Source organism: Lonchura striata, chromosome 2, assembly GCF_046129695.1.
Source record: "Lonchura striata isolate bLonStr1 chromosome 2, bLonStr1.mat, whole genome shotgun sequence".
Lineage (NCBI taxonomy): Eukaryota > Metazoa > Chordata > Aves > Passeriformes > Estrildidae > Lonchura > Lonchura striata.
In genome coordinates, this window is record NC_134604.1 from 106,588,026 (window position 1) to 106,612,999 (window position 24,974).

The 24,974-nt window shown below is 35.8% G+C and overlaps 1 protein-coding gene across 16 annotated transcripts in view; it reads right to left on the reverse strand.

The window, feature by feature from the left end:
- Positions 1–24,974, reverse strand: part of DMD (dystrophin) — a 1,151,138-nt gene that overhangs the window by 164,427 nt on the left and 961,737 nt on the right. For all 16 annotated transcript variants that reach the window (XM_077781657.1, XM_021553010.3, XM_021553014.3 and 13 more), the window contains 2 exons: positions 20,679–20,799; positions 19,742–20,010 (listed from right to left, as the gene is read on the reverse strand). In XM_077781657.1, the coding sequence (XP_077637783.1) occupies positions 19,742–20,010; positions 20,679–20,799 (390 nt within the window). The remainder of the gene's footprint in view (positions 1–19,741; positions 20,011–20,678; positions 20,800–24,974) is intronic.

Here is a 24,974-nt window from a genome sequence, read left to right on the forward strand (position 1 = left end):
TTCCAATGCAAAAAATACCACAGCTTTTGCCTTTAAATTCAATTTTCTGTATTCTACTGTTAGTAAGCCTGATTTTTTGCTAGTGTTTTTATTAGCTGGCCAAATCTAAACATGACAAACAGCAAGAACAAAAAAAAGGAATGCTGGTAATGGAACAGCTATCTAATTAAGGCAAATAAACTTACAATTAGAAAACTGTAGACAGAAAAGAGAAAAAATAGCCACAGAAAGATTTGGAATATGACTTTGTATTCTTAAGAAGTCAGCAACTGTAAGCCTTCTTTATGCAATAGTTTATCACAGACAGTCAGCCCATCAGTCAGCATACATGGTTCTAGAGCTAAGCATCTGCAGAAGCAGAAATTTAGAATTTTACTAGAAATGTGTTACAGAAATATTTATATTTCTAATAATTTTGTATAATACAAGACTGGTTGATTTTTTCTATTTTTTTTTCCTTCTGCATAGTGAGTACTAAACATATAACAAGCTTATATAGAAAAAAAATTAGAGAATTATATTGCTGGTAATTTAAAAACCAAAATACATGGTGAGTAGTAGTGTATTGCTATCACAAGGAGATATACCCATTAAATTGCTCAGAGTGCAAATGAGTTCACAGTATGAACAGCAATAGGACAACCGGCCCCAAATTATCTTCATTATAACTGTCCTTATGCAAGACAGAATTTCAATGGTTTGTGATACTGTAGGTGGTAGATTGGATTTTAAATGATCCGTACAGTCTTTTTAGAAAATATTTCAAAATGCCTTGGAAAATGTGCAAGGACTCCAGAAGACACATACCACAGGCATCCTAACCAGACAAATACTAAAAGTCTGGAGAGGACACAGTGGCCATAATCAGTCAGACAAAAAGCTCATCTTGCCCAGTCCCTCATCTGATAGCAGCCAACACAATTCCTTAAGGAAGAAAGTAAGGGAAAACATCAGCTCCCCTGTCCCTTTCATTTTTCCAGCTCAGCAACTTGAGTCTCAGAGATTATAGAGCCAGAAGCTCTATTTTTATGTCAAACAGATCTTGGTGGAATCTTTTCCAAGGAATTGCATACTTGATTTTTGGACTAACATAGGCTTTTATGATCCAAAATATCCTATGGTAAGTTTAACATTTAGGTTAGAATTTTGGGGTTTTTTTAAACCTATTTCTGGATACCTACTTGTGACCTAAATCTTAGCTCATAAAAGACAGAGATCAACCATTCCTAGTGGGCTTTGTGTTGTGTCAGGATGTACAAGATCTACATCATGTTTTTTCTTCCTTTGCTTAAAATGCAAAGATTGAGATGTATTTGATTAAATGTACCCACATTTACCCATATCTGTCAAGTATGTATACCTGAGTGAGTTGCCTTTATATCTACAGCTAATCAAACCCATTTTCTTGAGTTGAACATAATGTAAGGTTTTACTACAGGATGACAAGAATCCATTCTGAACTGCAACAACAGAAACTAGCAGATTTTAATTGACTGTATAGGGAGCCTAGGCAAGTAACTTACATACAGACAGCTATCTGAAAAAAAAAAAAAAAAAAAAAAAAAAAGGACAAAAAAATAAGACAAACCCGACTCCAAGACCACTTATTCTGTCCCTAGATACCTTTTACCTTGTCTGTTATAAATGTTTTCAGATTAGGGATCCCTAACACTTCCTACTATATACATGTTGTAGATACAACAGGGACTTACACTGTAGCACCATGATATTTTCTGTCTTTTCTGAAATTTTGAGTAATTCCTCACATTTCATTTGTCTTTCTGAACAGTGCTGAGCACTGATGTGATGTTTTCAGAGGCTTCTGCTATGATTCCAAGACCTCTTCCATGGATGCTAAAGGAATGCTTGAAAGGCCTAAAGGGATCATTAATGTACACAGAAAGTTGGGATAGCTTTTTCTACATTTTGCTTGAGATTTATCAACATTTGATTTCACCTGCCATCACTTTGCTAGCAGTCAGTACTGTGAAGGCTTTCCATAGTTTTGAAGGCTTTCCATAAATGTGAGGACAGCTTGCAGTTTGTCCTCCCTCACCTTAGATACTTTGAATAGGTTTGTATCATTAAGATGTGCACCTGCATTAATAATTTTCCTTGTTCATTTATGTACATGCTGGATGGAGTAGACCTTCTGGAGCACATCACCTTCCTCTTTGGGAAAACTGATCTGTGCTTTTTGTTTTCCATCTTTTACAGAAAATTACCAGATAATTGGTTATTTATCCACCATAAAACCTTTTCTGTTGTCTCACTGGAACAAAGTTTCTTTGCTGAAAGACATCTTTAAAACCCCTGGGGAATGGCAAAAGGCCTACAGCCCCTTAAACATTATGCTCATGTTTCCTTAAAGGCCCAGTTGGAGATGTAAGGTACACCTACTTCTACAAAATTGTTCTCTCTTCTACAGAATATCCCTTCCCAGATTTCCTTGTCTGTAGGTCCACAGGCCTGACTAAATGCACATTGTGAAAATAATCACCATGTGTGTCCCTCATCACTCATCATTAAACCCTCCTGATTTTAAATAAGAAAATGTTGCTAATAAATACAGCTATTTCACACTTCCATTAGAACACTTGACCAAACAGACATCTGGTTTTGGTGATTTAATGATCTGAATCAAGACAATTTGTTCTTTGTATTTTTGTTTCAAATAGGTTTCTTTATTATTTTCTTTAGCCACCCCATCTTTGCAGGTCATTCTGAATCCATTTGGATGGTATGGATTGGTTCTCAGGATGCAGTGCCTCTGTGCTGCCTTCACACACTTTGTCCTTTTGGTTCCTTTTCAGCAGGCTTCCTCATTTGTGTGCAGCTTTTTTTCTGAAAACTGAACCGTGCTGTAGTGGATTTTTTGGGTTATTTTTGTCCCTGCAGAGTTGCTGACCTTTAGTTCATAATGATCCCTATTATGATAGCAATGTTTTGAACTTGCAGTGCTCAGCACCAAGCCAGATCTTTCCCCTACTGGTTATTCTCCTGGATTTTCTTATGTATTTTCTATTTAGTGCTGTACCTTCACTTCCAAAAGGATTTTAGGCTAGTGTCTGTAATTACAGATCAGTTTCTAATATATATTTTTAAGATGCAGGATAAGCCTCCCAAAATTATTTGCAAGTAATTTTCTGCATATTTTCCATTAAATTTCTTTGTGCTTTGGGTATCCTATTCCAAGGTAGTAAAACCCACCAGGTAGCTCTCATCTCTTTCCAGAATATCAAATCTATTTATGAAAATTTGATGCTTAGGGTTTTTTCCAGTTGTCTTTTCTTTCACATTTCACATGCCATGTGGGTGGTTTTATCCTATCTTTTATTTAAGAAACCCTAACACAGACTGATTTTGCTTTGGAAGGCTGCCCAATGTTCAGAAGGGAGAAAAAAAATCTAGGTCTTTTTATTTAAAGATTCACCAAAGGGGGAGAGTTTTGTCAATGCCATGAAAAGGTTTGCTTTTTCTTTTAGGATTCATAAATTGGTTCCATAAAAACTGAAAGAAAATTCACTAGTCATTCAAGTAGAAGAGTAACACACAGAAAACTTATTTCAATATCAGTATTACATTTTATACTAATTGTACATACTCACATATATATGTACATAATATATTTATATATTCCTTTATATAAACATACATATACAAAAGATATATATTTTTAATATATATAGTCAATATTAAATGCTTTTCTATCTTCATTGAGTTTTTGTTGCCAAATTCATGATAAAGTTCAGAAAGGAACACTGACTCAATTTCTTAACCCTTTCTCCCTCAACCTCATGCTCAACTGCTGGCTGACAAGCCAAACACAGAGTTCAGGAGTCCAATTAAAATTGAACCAAGTTCCTGTAGCTTCCAATTCACTGATGTTAATGGAATAGGGTGCCTAAAGCCCTTTAAGCCATTTGGAAAATACACCCTGAAAAGGAAGCATATTCCCAGAACATCAAGTATTCCTCATGCACAGAGTAAAACTAAAATGAGAACTATTTTTCCTTTATTGTCTGATATTGAAAAATACCAATGAATCATTAAAAATGATTTTTTACATTTGCTGTCTTTGTTCCTACTAATCCAAACACCTTCCATGTATGTTTAGATGTAGTCCACAACAGTGCCTTGTCAGAACAAGCAGCATTTATACAGCTGTATTGAGTATGAAATCATTGCTGCTTAACATTCACCACACTGAATAAAGGAAAATATCAGCATGCACATACAAAGTCATATATCTTTATGCACACCTCAGTAGTAATGAGATTGATTTAGCTATATTCGTCTTAAAAATTGTATTTAATAAACAGACAATATCTAATAACTATTTATTTGAAACTGGTATGAAATTGTTCAATAAGAAACTTAAAATAAGCTATTAAGCCTTACCAATTATGATTTTAAATAGTCAGTATTCCTATTAGCTGCTACTTACCTGCAACATTTCTGGTGTGAAAATTAGGTAGGGAGCAGACCCATTTTGGATGTTATTCCATCCTTTGTGCTCCTTAACAACACTTGGACTTGTAAACAGGTTTGAAAAAAATCTATGTGAGACCATGTATGGACAATTACTCCAGCATTATTGTGTGATATTTTTTCCCAGCTATATTGTCCTGAGTCACCCTGAACACACTGGTAAAAATCAAGACTCAGTATTTCCCATACTCATGGGCAGAGGGACCATGAATCTCATGGTGCATATACTGCAGACCTTCTCTTGTTGCAAACAGGAGTTAAAAGAGACTTTAATGTTCATTTCACCAATGCATCAAATGATTTGAATGCTCAGTGCCAAGCCAGCTTCTGGAAATGAGTCTCTATCTATTTGGTTATGGATGGAACTGGCACAATTCCTGTATAAGATGTTAAAGGCAATTTGGCATAATCTCTAGATTTTTATTTCTCAAATTTTATGACTGGCAATTATAGCAACACCAGCCCTTGATTTGAACACTATGTTTATGCTTAGAGTACAATATTGGAAATTAAAATTGATCCTGAAGTTAGTTTCCCCCAGAGACAGTAAATGCAAGACCTCCGTAGTATCCTCTTTCACAAATGTTCATTTTTACAAGCCTAAACATGAGGAATTTAAAACATTTTTATTAGCTTTATATAAAGGAAAGAAAAAAATCAAATAATTTGAAAATCATCTCTAGTTTTCCAGCAATGGTATTTACTATTTAGGCAGTTCATATCTTGCCTTTGTACAGGACTAAATATTATAGCAACTATATTTAGGAATTAAATGTTTTGCACTTTTTAATAAACCTTTTAAGACTGTGCAAGCTTGGACATGTACAAAAACCCAAGGCAAGAACACAAATTTTTTACTGTTATTAGTGTTTAAATGCATAATGGTTTCTAAATAGTTTTGTGTGTCCACTGAAAATAATTGCAAAGGCATGCACTAAAAATGTTTTCATTCTCACAAAACTCTAAACTGTCATCACGGTCTGGCTGAAGCTGGAAGGCAACTCTTGAGATCATCTAGCTCAACCCCTCTGCTTAGAGCAGGGCCAGTTGCCCAGGACCATGTCCAGTCAGGTTTTAAATATCTCCAATGATCAAGACTCCACCACTTCTCTGGGCAAGCTGTGCCAGTGTTTGAATAGCCACAGGTGTCTCTCTCATATTCAGGTGGAACTTGATGAGTTTTAATTTGTGCCTATTAAATTGTCTCTTGTCAGTGGACAGTACTAAGAACAGTCCAGCTTTCTCTTCATTCCCTCTCATCAAGAATTTATACACACTGATAAAATAGTAAGTGAGCTGCCTTAAGTCTCAAGGCTGAGCTGTCCCAGTTCTCGCAGCCTCTCCTCACAGGAAAGTGCTTCAGACCTGTGACCTTTTTTGTGGTCCTGCACTGGACCTCTTCCAGTGAAATCCATGCCTTTCTCAACCCCAGAGCCCAAAACTGGACCCAGCCCTCCAGGTGGACCAAGGCTGAGCAGAGAGGAAGCTGATGGCAATGTCCTGCCTAATGCACCCCAGGGTGCTCCCAGCTGTCTTTGCCCTGAGGTTCTGTGTAAGACACTTAAAGATCACATTTTGTCCAAATGCTCTTAAGGTCACCAAAGGACTTTGCCATGGTAGCAAACCAGGCAAAGAAGCAACTGCTCATCTGCAACCACCAATGCCCACCCCATCCCAAATATGCCTTCTGGATTCCTGAAATTTGGACCTTGAGTTAACCCACCTGACAGGAACTTGAGAGAAGAGAAAGGTCCCATTGTCCAATCATCCCAGGTCTAAGGAAAGGTAAGTGAAGCTGGGGAGAAGGATGTTTCACTGCAAGGAGTCTGTGGGAAGGCCAGCTCAGCAACTGTGCTGGTAGCTGGCTGTGGCTGGGTCTGGTGGGGGGACACCACAGCCTGCTGGCTCAAGACAGGAAGCCACTGACTCAAATGAAGAGAAAGAACAAGCATGGGACTAATTAGCATTGGAAGTGAGGGAATCATTTAATCAACTAAATGAGAGAACTGTGTAGCCAGTGAGCATTGATTCCTTTTATTTGCTGAAGTATATAAATGGTGAGAAATTCTGAGAAACCTTGGAACTCCCACCACTGAGAAGCCCAGGGTGAGGAAGATCAACGGGATACCACTGGATCCATGGATCATTATCCTTCCATCTGATCCCTTTTTCTCACTTTCTCTCCTCCCTCTTCCCTCCTCAATCCTTTTATATTTCTTTCTATCTCTCTACCTCACATTTTACTGTTAAATAAAATCCATACTATCGACTTTGGCATATGGTCTTGTTTGCACCTTAATTCAGGTGGAGGCATCTCCCTAGTAATTGTAATAACTGGATTTTAAGAGTGTGTTCCCATATGCTGTTTGTCTACCAGTACCCCAAGGCTCTTCTCTTCAGAGTTGCTTTCTGGCCAACTGGTATTGAGTGTGTGCTATTACCTGGGGTTCTTCCTCCCAGGACACAGGATTTGGCATTTCTCCCTGTTGAACTTCACAAGATTCCCCTCAGTGTACTTCTCCATGCTGTCAAGGTCTGTATGAATGACAGCACAACCATCTGGTGTAATGGCTGTTCCTCCCACTTTTGTATCAAGTGAGAAATTACTGAAGGTGAGCTCTGTCCCAGGGACCATTTCCTTAATGCAGATGTTAAATGATATTGATTCAGGATCAACCACTGTGATAGCTCACTCCAATGCAACTTTCTGGTCCTTCATATGCCTGGAGATAGTTTAAAATATTAGGTGTTCCATCACATTCCCATGGATTTGGGTGAGGCTCAATAACCTGTAAGTACCTGTGTCCTTCCTCCTGTCCTACTTGAAGGTGAGAGTGACACTTGCTCTCTTCCAGGATGCAAGATTTTTTCCCAGTTGCTGTGACTATTGAAGACAATTGATAATGGCCTCCCAATAACATCTACCAAATCATTCTGCACTCGTGACTGCATCCCATTAGGACTCAGATCTGACCAGAATTATGAGCATGATCCATGCCCTTACATGTTCCATCATGGCTATTTCTTACACTTAGTGTGAAGCAGATTTCAAGAAAAGGCCAACACTGCCTACAGAGAAAGTTTGTTTCCCTGCTTTGTGAGCAGCAGTTACACAAGGCTGTGGCCTCATGCCAGCCTGACATTTTCATGAAGAATTCCCTCAAACAGAAGAGTTTCCTGCTAGCACTGGCTTATGTTAAACCTCAATTCTCACAGCCTGTGCAAGAGACAGAAAAGAACATCTGGCACTGTGAAGAAAATATGAGATGACTTAGGGAGAAAAGTTCTCCTGTGTCAGATGAATTTCTGTTGTGGGAAGGTTTTACACAAGCAGCAGCTGCAGCTAAATCAGAGCAGGATCCATGTGCACAGTAAGGTGAGTGGCTGCCCTACACCTGCCACAGCAGGTTCCCAGCTCACTCGGGCTCTCCCCCTCAGCCCACTTAGTGTCCAAGTGGAGAAGCATTCATGGGCCAGAGCACTTCTCATTTTATATTTAAAACCACACAATGTTGAACCGTCCCAGGACAGTTTAACAGTCTCCATCCTTTTCGTTCAAAATGATTTAGTTTCTTCTTTGGGGGGTTTAGTGCACTCTGATTCAAATTTCATTGAAACCTGGTTTTGTCAGCCTCTAGCTCAATATGCTACACTTAGCTCGCTTTTAAACTCACCCTGTATTTTTATTTGATTGTAGTGCTCCTGGGGACAGGCGGTGTTGAGACAAAATGGATTTCAGCTGATTTAATTTTCCATCCTATATATTTTTATAAACTCAGAAATATCCAAGCAAGTGTGCACTACAGTAGAATATAAATCCTCTTCTGGGATAAAAATAGTTCAAACAAAAAACATCAGGGGAGGAAGAAAATCAAATTCACTTTAAGTTCTCTCTCATTTTGAATTCTCTATTTCTAAATCAGTAAAACATTACATTTTTCAAAAATTATTTCCTGCAATTTGGAAGACTAACTCAGTATTTCTTTAAAAATAAGATTATTAAAATTTGAATAGATGAAAAAATGGACTAATGCCAGGTATTAATTTTCTTCTTTTCTGAACTCTCAAGGGAAAAAACTATTATTTATAGCAATGTTATATCTAGTAGAAAACATTTATTTATTAGTATGTTTAATTTAATGAACTGAAGCACACTAATAAATAGATGCACTTATCCTGAAACACAGATCACTAGGTTACTATAATTGTTGATCTATTTATTTATTTATTTTACATCAACAGCTGATATACAGTTTTATGATTCCTGAACAAATACAAGCTATGCTACTGCCTTGCCATCCATTCTGAAATTGTGTTCTCATCCATGGAGGGGGGAAAGTAAATAGGTAAATTTAGATTGTAATTCACTCTACAAGAACAACTCTAACCATGTCATGACAGACCCCATGACTGCTGAAGTGTTATAAACACCTCCACACCAATTTTTCCATATAATCAAAGTCAGTTACTCAGTTACTTTGTGAGCAAGAGACGAATTACCTCAGAGCTGTAAGTAACTAGAAGGATTTCAAAGTGTGATCTGACGGTCTAACAATGACTACACCAAGGTCACAAGAAACATAAAAGGAATTTAGCAAAGGTAAGTTTCTCTTTAGTATGGTTTCAGTCAGCAGTATTAAAGCTAAAAGCATTTGCAAAATATATATGCTTAGGCTGTAGACTCAGTGAAATTGTTTTTAAATCACTAATAATACATTATCTATTTATATTAGTTAATTTGTACACAGTGTATGTTAGATATACAAACAGAAATATAATACAAACAGAATAATAACCTGTGTTAATCACCAAAAGCTCTTTCAGGTTATAGAAACTCCTTGTCCTCAGAAAACAACTGCTACAAAGCAAATCTCTACTGTGCTGTAATGGAACATGGCATTTTAAAGGCAAATGTACTATTCCAGTGACTCTCCCAGTTTTGGCCAGGACAGAGCTGGTTTCTCACTGCAGTCACGAGAGAGGCAGGGAAGGGTCAGGCAGGGGCTGGGCTGGGGGTCATGGGCTGGAGCTGCTGCCTCAGGGGTGAGCTAGGCTGTATTCCATACTTCCCATGTCATTGCTGAGGGGTGGAAACAGGGATCCTCAACTCTGGAAGAAACTGGGGTGTTGGCTGGGGTGGGGGAAAAAGGCACCACTGAGTGTCCGGGGTCATTTTTGCCTTTTATCTCAGTGGCCACGCACGGCCTTGGCCAGTGAATATCCTTTTTTGTATGTAACTTACATAGTATTTTGTATACTTTTGTTATTAATATTGTTGCTGTTCCTGTTAGTTTTTCTTATTTCATTGTTGCTTTTCAAGTAAATTCTCCTTAATTCAGAATCTCTGTTTATGTTTACCCCGTATGGAGAGGAGGGTGAGGGGGAAGGGAACAATTTCAGTGGGGTTTATTTAAAACCACCACACTGACAAAAAAAAAAAAAAAAGAAAAAGGAAAGCAGTGTAATCCAGAAAGATTGCAACACCTGTACCATAATATTACAAAACACCTCAAGCTTCCAGATATCAGCAGGCAGATCCTGTAGCTCGGGAGGAAAAATATGTATACATATAAAAGCTTAGCTTGGAGATTACTAAAACACAGATTGTTTTCTGACACAACCAACTTTAAACAATTCAGACAAGCTTCAGAAGTTCCTCATTTTTTCTAACAAAAACTAATAGAGATCTTAAAATAAATATTTGCTTTCTTCTCTCATGTCTTTAAGTAGGTATTTCATAATGTTTAGCCTCATAAAGTTGATAATTATTACCTCTAGGAAGGGAGATAAAGATTTTCATAGTGCTTAATGCTGAAAGAAATTGTTGTAGTCCACTCAGTCTCTAGTATTCAGAAGAATGCAGGTCAGATGGACCTGCAGTTTTATTGAAAGCTCTGTGTTCCAACTCTTGAATTAATGTTGAAATTCCCATCTCCACCTTTTCAGCACCACTGTACGATGTGTATGGAGTGGGCATGGGTGAAACCAGGTCAGCACAGAACCACAGAATGACTTGGGTCAGAAGGGACCTTTAAGATTATCTCTTTTTAACCCTTCCACCATAGACTGGGAACCTTTCACTAGACCAGGTTGCCCAGAGCTCCATCCAGCCTGGCCTTGAACACTTCCAGGGATGGGGCATCCTCAACTTATCCAGGTAAACTGTTCCCGTGTCTCACCACCTTCACAGTAAAGAATTTCTTAGTAACATCTAATCTAAACCTACTCTCTTTAAGTCTGAAGTCATTACCCCTTGGCCCATCACTACATGCTCTTATAAATAGTCTCTCTCCATCTCTCCATCTTTACTGAGAGGCCATAATTAGGTTACCCTGAAGCCTTCTCTTTTCCAGGCTGAGCAATCCCAAGTCTCTCAGCCTTTCTTCTGTGCTAAGGGTGGTGATTGGAGGTGTGATCTATCCCTGTATTCATCTTGGCAGCCTCTGGATTCACTCCAACAGCTCCTGTCCCTCCTGTGCAGGGACTCCAGAGCTGGATGCAGCTCTGCAGGTGGGGTCTCACCAGAGCAGGGCAGAGCAGATTGCAGAATCCCCTCCCTCACCTGCTGCCTGCAGGGCTTTTGCTGCAGCCCAGGATATGTTTTTGGCTTTCTGGGCTGTGAGTGCCTATGGCCAGCTCATGTCCAGCCTCTCACCCACCAACAACCCCAAATCTTTCTCAGCAGGGCTGCTCTCGATGTGTTCATCCCCAGCCTGGATGGATACCAGGGCTTGCCCTGGCCTAGGTGCAGCACCTTGCACTCATTAAACAACACGGGCCTACTTGAGGTTTAAATTCCTAGACTTCTTACATCTAATAAAAACATCTTTCAACAGTCCCAGAGAAGAAATTCAGTTCTAACAGTAGATTTTAGCAACTGCAAATTACAGCGATTTACTTTTTAAGCTAATGTAGGAAGAAAGAGTATTAAAATGAAATGTTGAAAAGGAGGCAGTTAAATAAAAAATTAAACACATCTTGGGTTTCTAAAACAGCATCAGACACAGGCTGGGCACTGTCATGAGTAGTGCCCACCTGTCCAGGCATTCAGGCTGAAATCCTTCTAGATGGCTGCCCTGCCACGTCTTTAGGGGGAGAAAGCTGTGGCTCTGGGAAATGGGCAACTGTGGCTCCTGCTGTGGCTGATGAAACGATCATTCTTAATCCAATGAACAACTAAACCTAACCAAAATAAAACAAATTTCAGGTTAAGTATAAAGAAAATAAGAATAATTTGTGTGGCATTGCTGTCTGGACAAATTTCACTGATTCAATTGCCCTATTTGTAAACTGAGGATTATAATTTTATTGCAATCTCAGAAAAAAAGCTGAGAAAATTAACTCATACTATCTGGAACATGAGAAGCACTATAAAAGTGCTAAGTAGCAATTATAAAGTTTTATTATGGGCTAACCTTTGCCAAAAAATTGAAATTAAACTCTATTAGGCCTTAAATTTATAAAGATGAAAATGAGAAATGTGTAACTCACTGGGTCCCTGATAAACATTCCAGGCAATCTAACACTCATTGCACTCCCTGCATCAAACAGTCCCTAGACAATTGCTGGGTACCAGCACAGGAGCTTGATAAATTGATTTAACTTTGCTCATTGACTTGCTCATGTCATAGAAACAATATCATTACAGAATCTACACACTTGATTGTTCGCAAGAATTTATTTTGTCAATGTTTTAAGAAAATATTGCATTAGAAACACAGTACTGACAGATTTTTTTTCATGGAAAAAAATTGCCTCATCACAGAAACAAACAACATTAAAATTAATTTCTGATACTCTTCCCTTTTCCCTCCTCTCCTGTGTCTGGTTATATAATAATTTCTGGTATGTCCCTTTTCCTTGCACAGGAGTGTTCCAGTAGCAGACTATATACAGGAGATCAGAGTTATATTATAAATACTCCTTAGATTTAGCTTTGCTCCCTTTAGCCACAGAGCTCCCTGTGCCACACTCACTTAGCAAAGCCTGAATAAATTGGTCCCATAGTAAGAAATGCGTTGCTCTCATTGTACTTTTTTTCCCTCCTGGCTAAATATTTACATTTTCAGGTCATAAAAAAAAGAAGGATTTTGAACAGAACAAAAACAGTTCAAGAGCATCTTTGATTTAATGTCATGTCTTGGAATGTTAATACTTCACCATCAGATTAATATCTATGCATGCTGCATTTATATGGCAAACTTGAAACAAAAAGTGATGCTAAATGCTATAACCATGCCACTTAGGTGTTTAAAAATTTATGTTTAATTCTTCTTCTAAAAGCTCAAGTCTCATTCTTCCCTCTGATAAACTGATAAAGAGAAATCCCTTAAAAATGTTCTGGTCTGACCTGAATTCTGAACTTCAGAGGCATAAAACGACAGGCAAGTCTTTATACAAGTATTAGTCAGTTCTCTCAGCAGGGTATCAGAAACCAAGATCAGAGATTGCCAAGACTTAAAAAGTCAAAATCTGCCTGCAGATGTGCATGTTGAACTCCCACTGAAATCAGCAGGGTGAATTCAGACAAGGAAAAATTTGGCTCTAAATGAAACATGCTGATCTAATAATAGCATTTTCTACCAAACTGGGTTGGAGGTAGAAAAGATTTCCACCTTGACTGGTCACCCTTTTTAGAGCTCAAGATTTTTCCTGCACTAGTTGTCAGGGAAAAGCTATCAATATTTTTAGCCCAATTATCAAAGAGAAATCAAAGAGAAAATAGTCAATATTCTCTTTTAATAATTGTGTTAATACAGTTAACACAAATCTGATAGAAATTGTGTTAAATTAGTACAGTTCCTTTCCATGTACTTGTTAAGTGGTCTACAAGTAGCTGCTCCTTACGCTAGCTGTGATCCCTCAGAAAGTTAATTAAAGAACACTCATTTTTGTTTCTTCTTTGTTAGCAGAGCAATGCTACTTTTTCTGTATGACAATTACGCTACTGTTTCCCAATAATTAGTATGGTGAAGAGCAGTTGTAATTTTAAAAGATGAGGATTTAACTTCTCTGCTTACTCATCATCATTCTTATTATTCCTATGTAAAACAAGATTTTGGATTCTTCCTTAAAGCAGGTAGCTTGATATAGAGAAAAAAAACTATGTAATCTTGTCTCTGTAAAAAACTATAGATACAATGGTAGCATCAAAACCTGAAATAAGGAATATATACCTCATTGCAAAAGAAGTCAGCAGAGGGAATGATTGCTTGCTTAGGGTATTTAAAATGATTTAGATTGAGGCTATTGCCATAATGAAATCTCCAATCTTATCTGACTGATTACATAGAAAGAACGTAAGGCAGATTATACTTTAAAATTAAATTTGTATCAGTGAAACTACCTGATTATGATATACTAAACAACCACTTTTGAACATATTTCTTTTTGCGTAAGAAAATAAATTAATTCATAAGCTGTTTAAATGAGATTGGGAGACCACAGGACACAACGGAGTAACTTTCATCTCCTTCAAGCTAAGAAGCTAAGAGCTAAAATCTGGTACAACTACATGACAAAACAGTTCATAGTTCATAGTTCTGAACTAAATTTCATATTTAAGAAAAACCTTAGCATATTAAACTTGGCTTCAATAGTGACAACCGAACAACCCTACTAAATTCTCTTTTGTATAAAAATGCATTTAAAAAAGGGAAAAACAACATACCAGGCTGTCATCAATTCAATAATATGGCTAGTTGAAGTGTCTTTGATGTATAACAACATTTCAAAAGTTGACCCATTAACAAATTGAACAGACTTCAAGAATTTCTTTCATTATAGAAAACTCTACAAAGTTTTAAATTCACAGGAATATTATATGTCATAAGGACATCTGTAGGATGTCAAAGTGCTCCAGCAAATTTCAGTATGGTTTTGGTTTATTTTAAAATAGCTTTTACTATTCTTTAATGTACTCTAATGTTGGTCTTGTTTATATTAGTAGTAAAACAGTTGATGAAGATTTGATATTTCGTAAATTCTGGTTTTATTGACCATATTTATTTTTAAAATCTAAAGGTCCTGTAGTATGCCATTAGACCATCTCCATTTATATAATCTTAGAACAATCTCTAAATTACAAATATTTTGCTAATACAAAATCTGTTTAGAAAGATCACCTCTAATTTTCTAGGGAACTGATTTTTGGGTTTTGGAAAGCTGGAAGATTCATTAGTAGGAAATGGTTATTCTGCGTGTAATAGTTTTAAAAGTCCCAGAGTCCAGCACAGAACTTATTAGGAGACTCACTTAAGGAAATAGAACATCTTAACCCAGATTGATTATAGCCCTTGGTGGTAACAGCTGGCTTCAAATTAAACTGAATAAAATGTATATGCATTTTGAAGCAGTTTAAGAACATGTCATAAATAACTATTGTATGATTCTATCACAGAATGATGTGTATGAAATGGTAAGCTTGAGAGCCATTTGTAACAGTAATTACTTTAGTTATAGTCTGAAGGAAGCATTAACACTTCCATCTCCTACACTGCAGGCAAATAGTTTCCTATTCAACAACGAACCAATGGATGCTGTCAACTTCTAATTGTACAAACAGTTTGAAAATACATAATCAAATCATAGTTCATAGTTTAAAACTCTGTGTATGAAATACTTTAGCATTTTTGTGGTTTTTAAAACTAAGAATGGTAAGGAGTGTAGATATAGTAGAAAGTATCAGTAAAGAAAGAGAATGAAGGAATATCTCAGAAGCTGCTAGGTATGTAATGTCATTTTACATTATAGACTGGACAGCAAGAGCTCTGCTAACTTAATTTTGTGCATAGCATAATTTTATGTTAGCAAAAATTAACAAGAGAATAGGCATCACATTGCAGTCTGACCTCTATTTGGCTTACCAAGGATCTGGCACTGCTATTGATATCAAGCTGATTGGAAATTTTGATTATTTAATACATCTTCCAAGTAATTATTTCCTCCATAGATTCTATTGATCTATTTAAAACTGATCTCCAGTACACATCTCCATTGCTAGGAGGGGATGAATGGGGACTATTGGCTTGCTTTTAGGTGTCATTCATTAATTTCCCTCTATGTCATCCCTAATAGCTCCATATAAAAATCATTATTTTTTGGGGGGAAGGATAGAAAATTATCAATTACCCAATCATTTAAAGTAATTTTGGGATGAAAACATAAATTAGAAATTCAAGAATTCACTTTCCTGTCAGAATCTCCATGTTAGGCAGTTGTCAGCACAGTTCCCTCGTAACACCACTGTAAGAGTTCACTTTATTGAAATATCCCTTTGCAGCACAGCGGTAGCTGAACAGTGCAAAAGTGAGTCCACAGAAGAATAGATAAGACTATTATTATTATTATTATTATTATTATTATTATTATTATTATTATTATTATTATTATTATTAAAATGAATGACCTACCCTCATTCAGTTTCAGTGTCCTGAAATTGAGGTTGTTGGTTTTGTATTGAGATGATTGTAATAATATGGAATTTTAATCTTTGCAAATGCATTTACTTTCTTTCTATGGCTGAATATGAACACAAACTTAGCTAATTATCTGAATGGGTTGTCTTAATTTACTTTCATTTTGAGGAAAGTTGACTAGGAACAAAAGGATTGTCCCCAGTCCCTGCACACAGAAAGTAATTTTGGAGTAGATGATGAGCAGATCAGTGATCAGTTCATTTCTGATTTATGAATTAGTGCAAACTCTATTTGTTTTACAAATAAATGTATTTCAGGCTGACACTTTCCAGTGAACATTTGTCAGTGACATACAATTGGCTTCAACTGTCAATTAAGCTGAAGAAAGTCTGAAATAAACAGCATAGAATTCAAATAGAAATTGTATTAAAGTTGTAAATAGGCTTTGACAAAAGAATTTAAAGTTATACTTGCAGCCTTTATGAATATCCTTGTTACATTAAATACATAAAGTCCATAATCTATACACAAAGTCCATGTAACTGCTTCATTCAAAACTATAAAAATGAATCTGCAAAGAGCAACCAGCAGTTCTTAAGTAGCAAGACCAAGACTTACATGAAAATTCCTTGCAGAAAAATACTAGACTTATGTCACCAAATTCTGTTCTGCTTTTCAGTTATCAATCATTATACTGAATCAAGGTGCCCTCTTTTAGTGACAGTGAGGAAGAACTAATTATCCTATAGAAGACTGAACTTAATTGAAAAAAAGTCTACATGATTCTACATTAATAGCCCTTTATTTGGAAGGTGTTCTAGAGATATGCACTTCTATTTTGAACTAAAGAAATGACAGACACTACTGTCCTCTCTTCATTATTTTTGTTGAGTTTTTTGTTAGTTTTGGGTTTGGTTTTGTTTGGTTGTTTTGTTTTGTTTTGTTTTATGGAGGTTAGAAAAAGAAAATAGAATGTAGTTATGGAGTCTAGAGGCTCTGAAGTTCCCTTACAGTGCTGGGTATGACAGAAAACTGAAACAGTTATATTGCTGCTAATGATATGTTAAAATATCCCTGGCAGAAAAAAGTGCTTTGCATTATGCTCTCCTGAGTATGTCAAGAGCAACCAAACTGCCTTTAGCTAAAGATAAACCACACCATTAAAACTGGCTTCTCAGGCACAAAATTCTGTACACAACATCTCAAAACAATGGCTTTTAATTTAAGAAACCTAATTTTACAGACTGGAAAAGTATAAAACCCTGAAACTTCCTATGGGTACTAATTTCTGTTAGTATTTCTCAGCAGATGTCTGCAGAGACAACAAAACAGTGAGGAGGTATCAGCACAACATGTAATGATTGTTGCATGCTGCTAGCATAATCATTATCATAGTTTTGGATGGCAAAGGAGAATATTTGGGGAAGAAAGAGACAAATTGGTTCTACCATCAGTTCCTGGAATGGGTCTTATTGAATAAGATACCAAATGGATGAGGTAGGCATGATTGCATATCAATTGCATAGCAGCAAAATCTTAATATAAAATCTGAGTGGTGGTCTCATGAGACCCTAAGCATTCCAGGCATGCTGATGAAAAGAACATTTTGTTAGTGATTGCAAGGAGAAAGCATCATTGAATTTGCTGCAGAGGGGAGTACAAGTCATAGGCCATGTCTAAAATATGACCTGAGCTACAATCAAATTGATCAGGCAATGGATATTAAGGGACTAATAATAGATTCACTTGGGCTTGAAATGAATTTAAGACAGTTAAGTGATGGCTCCTGGACAGAAAGATATGCTTGGAAAGGAGACAGAAAGAGTGTATGTTACTAAGAAAGTAAGTTACATTTCAGCCTGCAGATAAGACCATTCATAGGAGAGAAGAAAAGAGGGAGAATAACAGATGACAACAGAGAAGTCTGAAGAATAATTTGGTTCTAGATTGTCTCTAGTCTAGGTTGCATCCTTTGGAGCAGATGGGTGAAACTATCTCTTGTGCTTATAGTCAGAGATGAACACAAATTTGTACATTAATACAGATGAAGCATGTGTACTACTACTCCTACTAATAGTAGAAATACAGCATTAATACCGATCAAATAAGAATCCACTATTTAGTGTGAGCTCAAAGGTATACCATGACCTTAGCTGCTCCAGCAACTATAACTAAAGAGGACAGTGACAAATGGCACTAAGTTAAACATATTCCCCAGGAAGTTATAAATTGGGTTAGGTTTGGGAAAACTATTGTGAACCAAATTAAGAGGAGGATTTGTAAGAAATGCAATCACATATGACCAATGTTTTGAAGATCTGATCAGAAGATGTGTAGAGAGAAATTAGGTACTTTGCCTCATACTCTAATATCATTCATGATACTCATCATGAAACACAGAGCAGGGATGAGACATAGATAATGTATCAATTGGGTAATGTTTGATGATAATATAGTTTATAAAGAAAAAAACATACTTTTTACTAATAACTTTTAACTGAAGGCTTTGTAACTTCAACAAATTTAGCTTTTAACTGAAACATTTGCAAAATAAAAGTATTTAACCCGTAAGTGAATCAATTATTAAGGCATTAATTATGTTATCTAGAATATATTTATTTATTTTTTAAACCATAACAGGACTCAGAACTATACTTATAGAATCAACACTCCTGCTCATAGCTTTAGAATTAAGTGACTTGACTTGCTTTGTTTTCCAGTAATATCAGAGATTCAGTGCTTCTGTCCAGGATATCTTCTTCAAAATTAAAAAAAAACAAAACCAAACCATGGTTGTAATAGCACTTCCTGAGAATTTATAAATATATTTCTTCTGTTCATTTACAAATTTAAATGAAGATAAACAAATTTTGCAGCTAGCTGTTCATCAGCTACTATTTCATTTGTGCTTGTACAGCATCTGCACAGGGCTCTCATTAAATTTTCTCTGTGATTAAAACTTGAGGACTTTCATTTTAATAAACTACATTAGATTTTTAGAGGAATATTTTTCTTGCCATTAGTCATTCTACTTCCTCTTTCTTAGATCCTAATGTTCATCTAGAGAAAATAACAGTTAACTCAGGTCTCTTTCAAAATGACTGATGATTCCCATTTATGTGACTGGAACAGAGGCACTTTGTTCTTATCAAAATGGCAACTGCCTCTATTGTGCTCTGGCTGAAGGAATCCTGTATTATTTATCAAGTCTGTCCATGGCAGTCATGCTGAAAGAGGACAAGTCTTCCCAAGTTTCTTGATAAGCAATGATTTTATGAAACAACCCTTAAAAGCAGATAAGCATTAAGTTATAGAAAATAATGACGATTTTTCCAGGATTGCTGCTTTTTTTAAAGACAATCTTTAGTTATGAAACCCATTTATCAAAAAAGACAGAATCAAATACCAACATAATGAAATATATTTCAAATTGTATAAATTTTACATTAAAATTATAGAAACAACTACGTATTCATCATACTTAAGAAAATAGAGTATAGCAAAAAATTAATTCAATAGACTTATATCTTCTCCTCTCTATTTTATTTTTCATTCTTTAACTGCCAATTCTGCATCTCCTGAGTTGGCATTGAGTGTGCTGAGGATTTTTACACATTTCTATAGTGCTTTTACCGATGTCAGCAATATACATTCTCGATGAGGATCCCATTGCATTTTAACTTCTGAAATCATAAAACTATTTATATGCACTTTTTAATATAAATCACTGTGGTACAAAGATATCAATTTCTCACTCTAAACGATAATTGCATATATGGGGATACATTCAATGAATTATTTTATACTCAGAAATACTGATATATGTCAGGTACCTTGACTTTTTCCAAGTGATCCTGCAGAGAGTCAATGAGCAGATCCCCCACTGGCTGCCAGGATCCCTTGAAAGCCTCAGCCTGGCGTAGCTTCAGGTCCAGCTCATCCATGGCCTCCTGAAGGCCCTGCAGTCTTTCAAGAGCATCGTCGATCTTCTTTTGCCAATCAGCAGACTGTAGATTCAGCTTATCCCACTCAGTTCTGACCTCATCTGCTTGCCTTTGCAGAAGTTTGGTGACGTTGTGGGCTCTTTCCTCAGGTGACAGATCTAAATGTGAAAGTGAAGAAGCTTTTAAGACATATTCTGTCTTAGAACTAATACAGTTGCCATCCATATAGGTTCAAATCTCAGTAAGAAACTCTTCATAACCAAAGGCACCTGTGAAATTTGTTTTATTGATGTATTCTTGTTTCAAAATATCTTAAAAAAACTTAAATCCTGCCACCATAAAAATCAGCAAAATATGCATTTAAGTACATAAAGGCATTTTGAAACATGCAAAGTGTAGCTACAAGTTTATCAGTTGATTCAGCACAATTTTTCTGCATGTAGATAACTATTAATCACTGTGAAGCTTTTGCTGCAATTAGGTGGATTTGGGATCTCCTGTAGTACTGAGACTACAAGGTGAATTTTAGCTTAAATTGCAGCTTTGAGTCCTCAAATGAGGCTATAATTATAGACAGGTCCTGAAGGTTTAAAGGCAGTTTCAAAATCTGCTTATAAATATGCATGTCTATTTAGTACCACAGTGTTCAGAAGGATTGCTAAGGCTTGCTTTCATCTATATTTTTAGCTTAGATTCTGAATACTGGCATTCAGCTAGGAGTGTAAAAGGAATGCTTTCAGAGCGGCTGGCAGGATTTATTTAATCATCGCTGCTCATCACTGATCTTCCCAGCAATGTGTTATTACCCTGTTCTTGCTTCACTTACCTCTGGGTTCTGGGCAGACCTTCTCCACTGCCTCCACAGGCTGCTCAGCCACGAAGATTCTCACAGTCTCAAGGGCACTCCTGATAACAGGTTCTTTTGTTTTTAGCTCCCTCTTGAAAGTCTAAGAAACAAAATTATTGTAAGTGGGTCTATTAGGAAATACCAAATCAGAATACTAATGTCAGAACAAAATTCCATCAAGTTTCCACGTGTGTATCACAAGAAGCAATAAAACACACACAAATGAAAATAATCAGCTTTTGCTTAATGTGAAATCAGATTGTATTCAAAAGAGCTGTCAAAAGATTGTATTCAAAAATGTTGTCAGCATACTGCATTTTTCTTTCTTCAGCTCCTTTTGCTCTTTTACTCTCTTTTACACACTGCTTTTCAAGGACCATGAGTAAGTTACACAAGATTAGTATTATAATCTTTGGTAGGTCACTGAAAGTACACATATCTCAGTATTTATTAATTTCTCTATTTTTGTTAATGAGAATATAAGAGTCTATTAAACTGATTCCAAATGGACACCACACAAAAATGCAGATAATTGTATGTTGCATGATGCATTGGTTCTTCTGCATGTTGCAGTTAATTTTATCTAAATGGTCCTTACCACTCTTTTACTTCCATGTTTTCTTCTGTATTTATGAAGCATTGTTGAATACATACAGCTTCAAGCAGCACAGAGGTAAAATATACAGGTAATTTAATAGTAAAGTGCAACATAAAACACAATATTGCAAAAAGGAGAACCATATGCCATGGCTAGGAAACAGATATTTTACTGTGGGAATTAGAAAATTCTCTTTACAACACCAGCATTATATAAGTTTGTAACATAATAAATACATCAATTCAGTTAAATTAATTATTAAACAAAATTTGTATTTCTATGTCAACTAACGAAGGATTATAAATTCAGTATTAAAAAGTTAATTACACTTTGAATTATATTTGATGTGTGACAATCTGTACAGGAAATATCTATCAGAACTAATAGTGGGAACATGTACAGTTTATAATATGAGAACTCCAAGGTAAAATGTTCTTAACACATTTCAGAAAAGTAAACTTCATGAAAAAACTACATTATTCTACTATAAATATTTAAATACACTTTTTATTAAATGGTCAAGAACTGACCATATGGTTTGTACCTCTTGGGAAAACCCTTAAGCAAAGTCTGCTTTATTGAAGGAAATAACAAAGCAAAAAATCTTCATTTTGTGTCAACGTCAATAATAGGACTGGAATCTTTTCACAGTCTATCTGTTATAACAAAAGTATTTCCAATTTGATTAATACCTGAGCTAAATGTTTTAAACAATCATATTAACCTTCAAAAACGTACCAATTTTCACAAATAAAGAAGTGCACTGTATCTTAGCAAGTAAACTACTACTGGATATATTTTTTTTGCATAAAAAAGGAGTGGAGTTACTACAGGGTTGAAGAAAAATGTCTAACTTAGACATTTTTAGGTTTATAATTCTTATACTTCATACTTGACTCTTGCATGAAGTGCATCAGAGGAAATAGAATAAGCCTTTTTCATGCTTCCAAATGAGGAAAATTTCCTTTAATTAGCTTTTGTGTTCATCTCACATCATTCAGTGCCACTAGAATGGTGTGGCAGGTCTGTAGGTCAAGTAAGGCAGTAGGAAGCATAACTTAAAATCCAGCACAGTTAAAGTAACATCAACAGTCAAACGCACTTAAACCAGTATTTTTTAAACATTAAATGGTATAACAGCTTAAAGATATAATATGCTTTAAAAATGTGTCCCAAGATGTATTATTTCTCAGAAATGTCTGTGCCCCAAACCAGTCAATAAGGAAGCACTTGCACAAAGGTTTGTTCTGCAAACACACACCAACAGAAGGAAGGAGTCACCAATATTCCAGGGGAACACAGAAATACACTGATGTGGAGAACAGTTAAAAGCCAGGAACATCTCTGAACATTTGGGAATGAGTAGTCCTTCTGTAAGGACTGTTGCTGCTGCTGTAGACAGGTCACCCCTGGCTATGAACATGTGCATATCAGTAGAAGGACAAAAAAAAAAAAAAAATAGCTACTTTCAGTTTGGACTGTTTTTGCAGAAAACTACAGCAATCAAATACACCAAGTGGCATTATCTTTCTAGAAGAGGTTTAAAGCCACAGTCCTCCTGTAACTCTTGTGCCACAGAAGGAGAACATATGTGCAATGAATCCCATAAAGCCTGTGGGCAGGAATCATTGTATCTTCCTCAAAACAACAGAGAAATGCTAATAGGAACTTCTGACTTTGTACATTTTGTATTTTGGCACAAACAGAAAAGGTGCCTTCTGTATTAATAAAGGAACAATGAGCTAATGTGTCAAACTTTTTTCCCCCCAACTTTTCTGGTCTGAATGTTTGAGCTGGTGGAGGCAATTATAGTCTGAAAATCATGAGTTATAGGATAATACACAGTATTTACAGTTCTCATCTCCTTCCCTAGTTTTGATCTGCAGATTTCTACCAAGTTAAAATATGTTTCAATTAAAGAAATTTGAAAAGGAGAGGATTAAAAAAACATGAGGCTGAAGCAGTAGCACAGAACAGCATTAAAAATAATGAATGCTCATTACAAGCTACCCCACAAAAAAAAAAAAAAAAAGTTCTTACTGTATGAAGATAAAGCTGCTTTTTGGATTAAAGTTTTGTTATGAGATATGTATACAGTACCAGTAAAAATCATAAATAGCAACATTTTATCTTTTTTTGGAGGAAAAAAAGGGGAATTTATATATCTAGAGCCCTGACAAATACATCTTTATAATAACTAGGCCATCACTGAAAGCAGAATTAGCCTAAATGAATGTCTAATGTACAAATAATGATTGCAGGCTAATTTCATTGAATTCCTTAAGTTCTTCCACACTTCATGGTGACTGTAGAGGAAATCGAATCCGCATAATGCATGACCTGACAAAAAAGTAAGTAAACTACTTTATTTAAGCATGTCTATTTGTCATCAACACTACAGCAGTAATGGCATTCCATCGACCATTTTAATAATGCATATATTGATCAGCTTATCTCAGACCTCTACCACCTCATGAGTGTCCTTAAATCTCTTTAAATGAAGAAACAATGATTGTTTAAATTGAAAAATGAAAATATAATGAGAAACGGAGCTGCATTAATAAAACTAGCATTAATCTCTGTTATTTAAAAACTAGGAATTTTTTCTTTAAATGCATTTTAAAGAGAAAGAGTACAATTATATTAATTCAACACATTTGCTAAACAGAATGCTTTTCAAAATATGGGATTTGTACTAATTTTTAAAAGTAGATCTCAGCTATAGCCCCATAATTGGTTAATGTGTTGAAGCAGGAGCTGTACTCCTTAGGCCATTATGCTACAGGTTTCATGTGAAAGGGTTTCCATGGAATTGTTAATAAGTACTTTCTACGTTCATAAATGCTATTTACGCTGTTAATAAAATCACTACACAGCAAATGAGGCAACTCTTAAAAGAATGAAAGACAGAGCAGGCTATCTGCATGTTGCCTGAGTTACTTAAATTATATTAACAGTAACATGCACACAGTTGTTAATTCAATTTCACTAAAGCAATATTTTGATACTTAGTAAAACAATGAAAAATGTAAGATAATTAAATAATGTTTCGAAGAACAGGATTATTTTTTATCATTGATTAGCACCACCATCACCACTCCTCCCCACACATTCTAAAACTTTGGAATAGAGACAATTTCTTCAGATGCCAAAAATCAAAAAAATGACCAACTATATATATAAGTTCAAACAAATAGCAGTTATGTGGGTGTATTTGGGATACATTCCAAATTTCCTTGTCTAAAAAGCACTCACAGTTATAACACAACAATGATTTTAACTGCATGGATACCCCTGTTTTCAGTTGAGTTCAAGCTCTCCTCTGGCATAGATTCAAGCATTTGAAATTTTCTTCTGAATCCTACTCTTAAAATTTTTAAGGCCAATCTTGGCAGCTAGGAGCACTCAAGTGGTAAGAACTGACTCATTTGCATCTCTTTTATGAATCTCTGTGGTATTCCAGATGATCTCCTGAATGATGGTGAGGTTAAATATGTTTGCTCCTCTTTAAATTTTACCTTTAAGGGCAAAAAATAAAATCAGCTTGCAACATTTATTTAGAAAAAGGATTCAGGCATAAAATCACGTTGCATTAATTGTGCTATTTCTAAATTGAATCAGTTAAACTTCATTTAAATAGTGTTCCCTTGATGAGGCTTATTCACTTATCAAGTGAA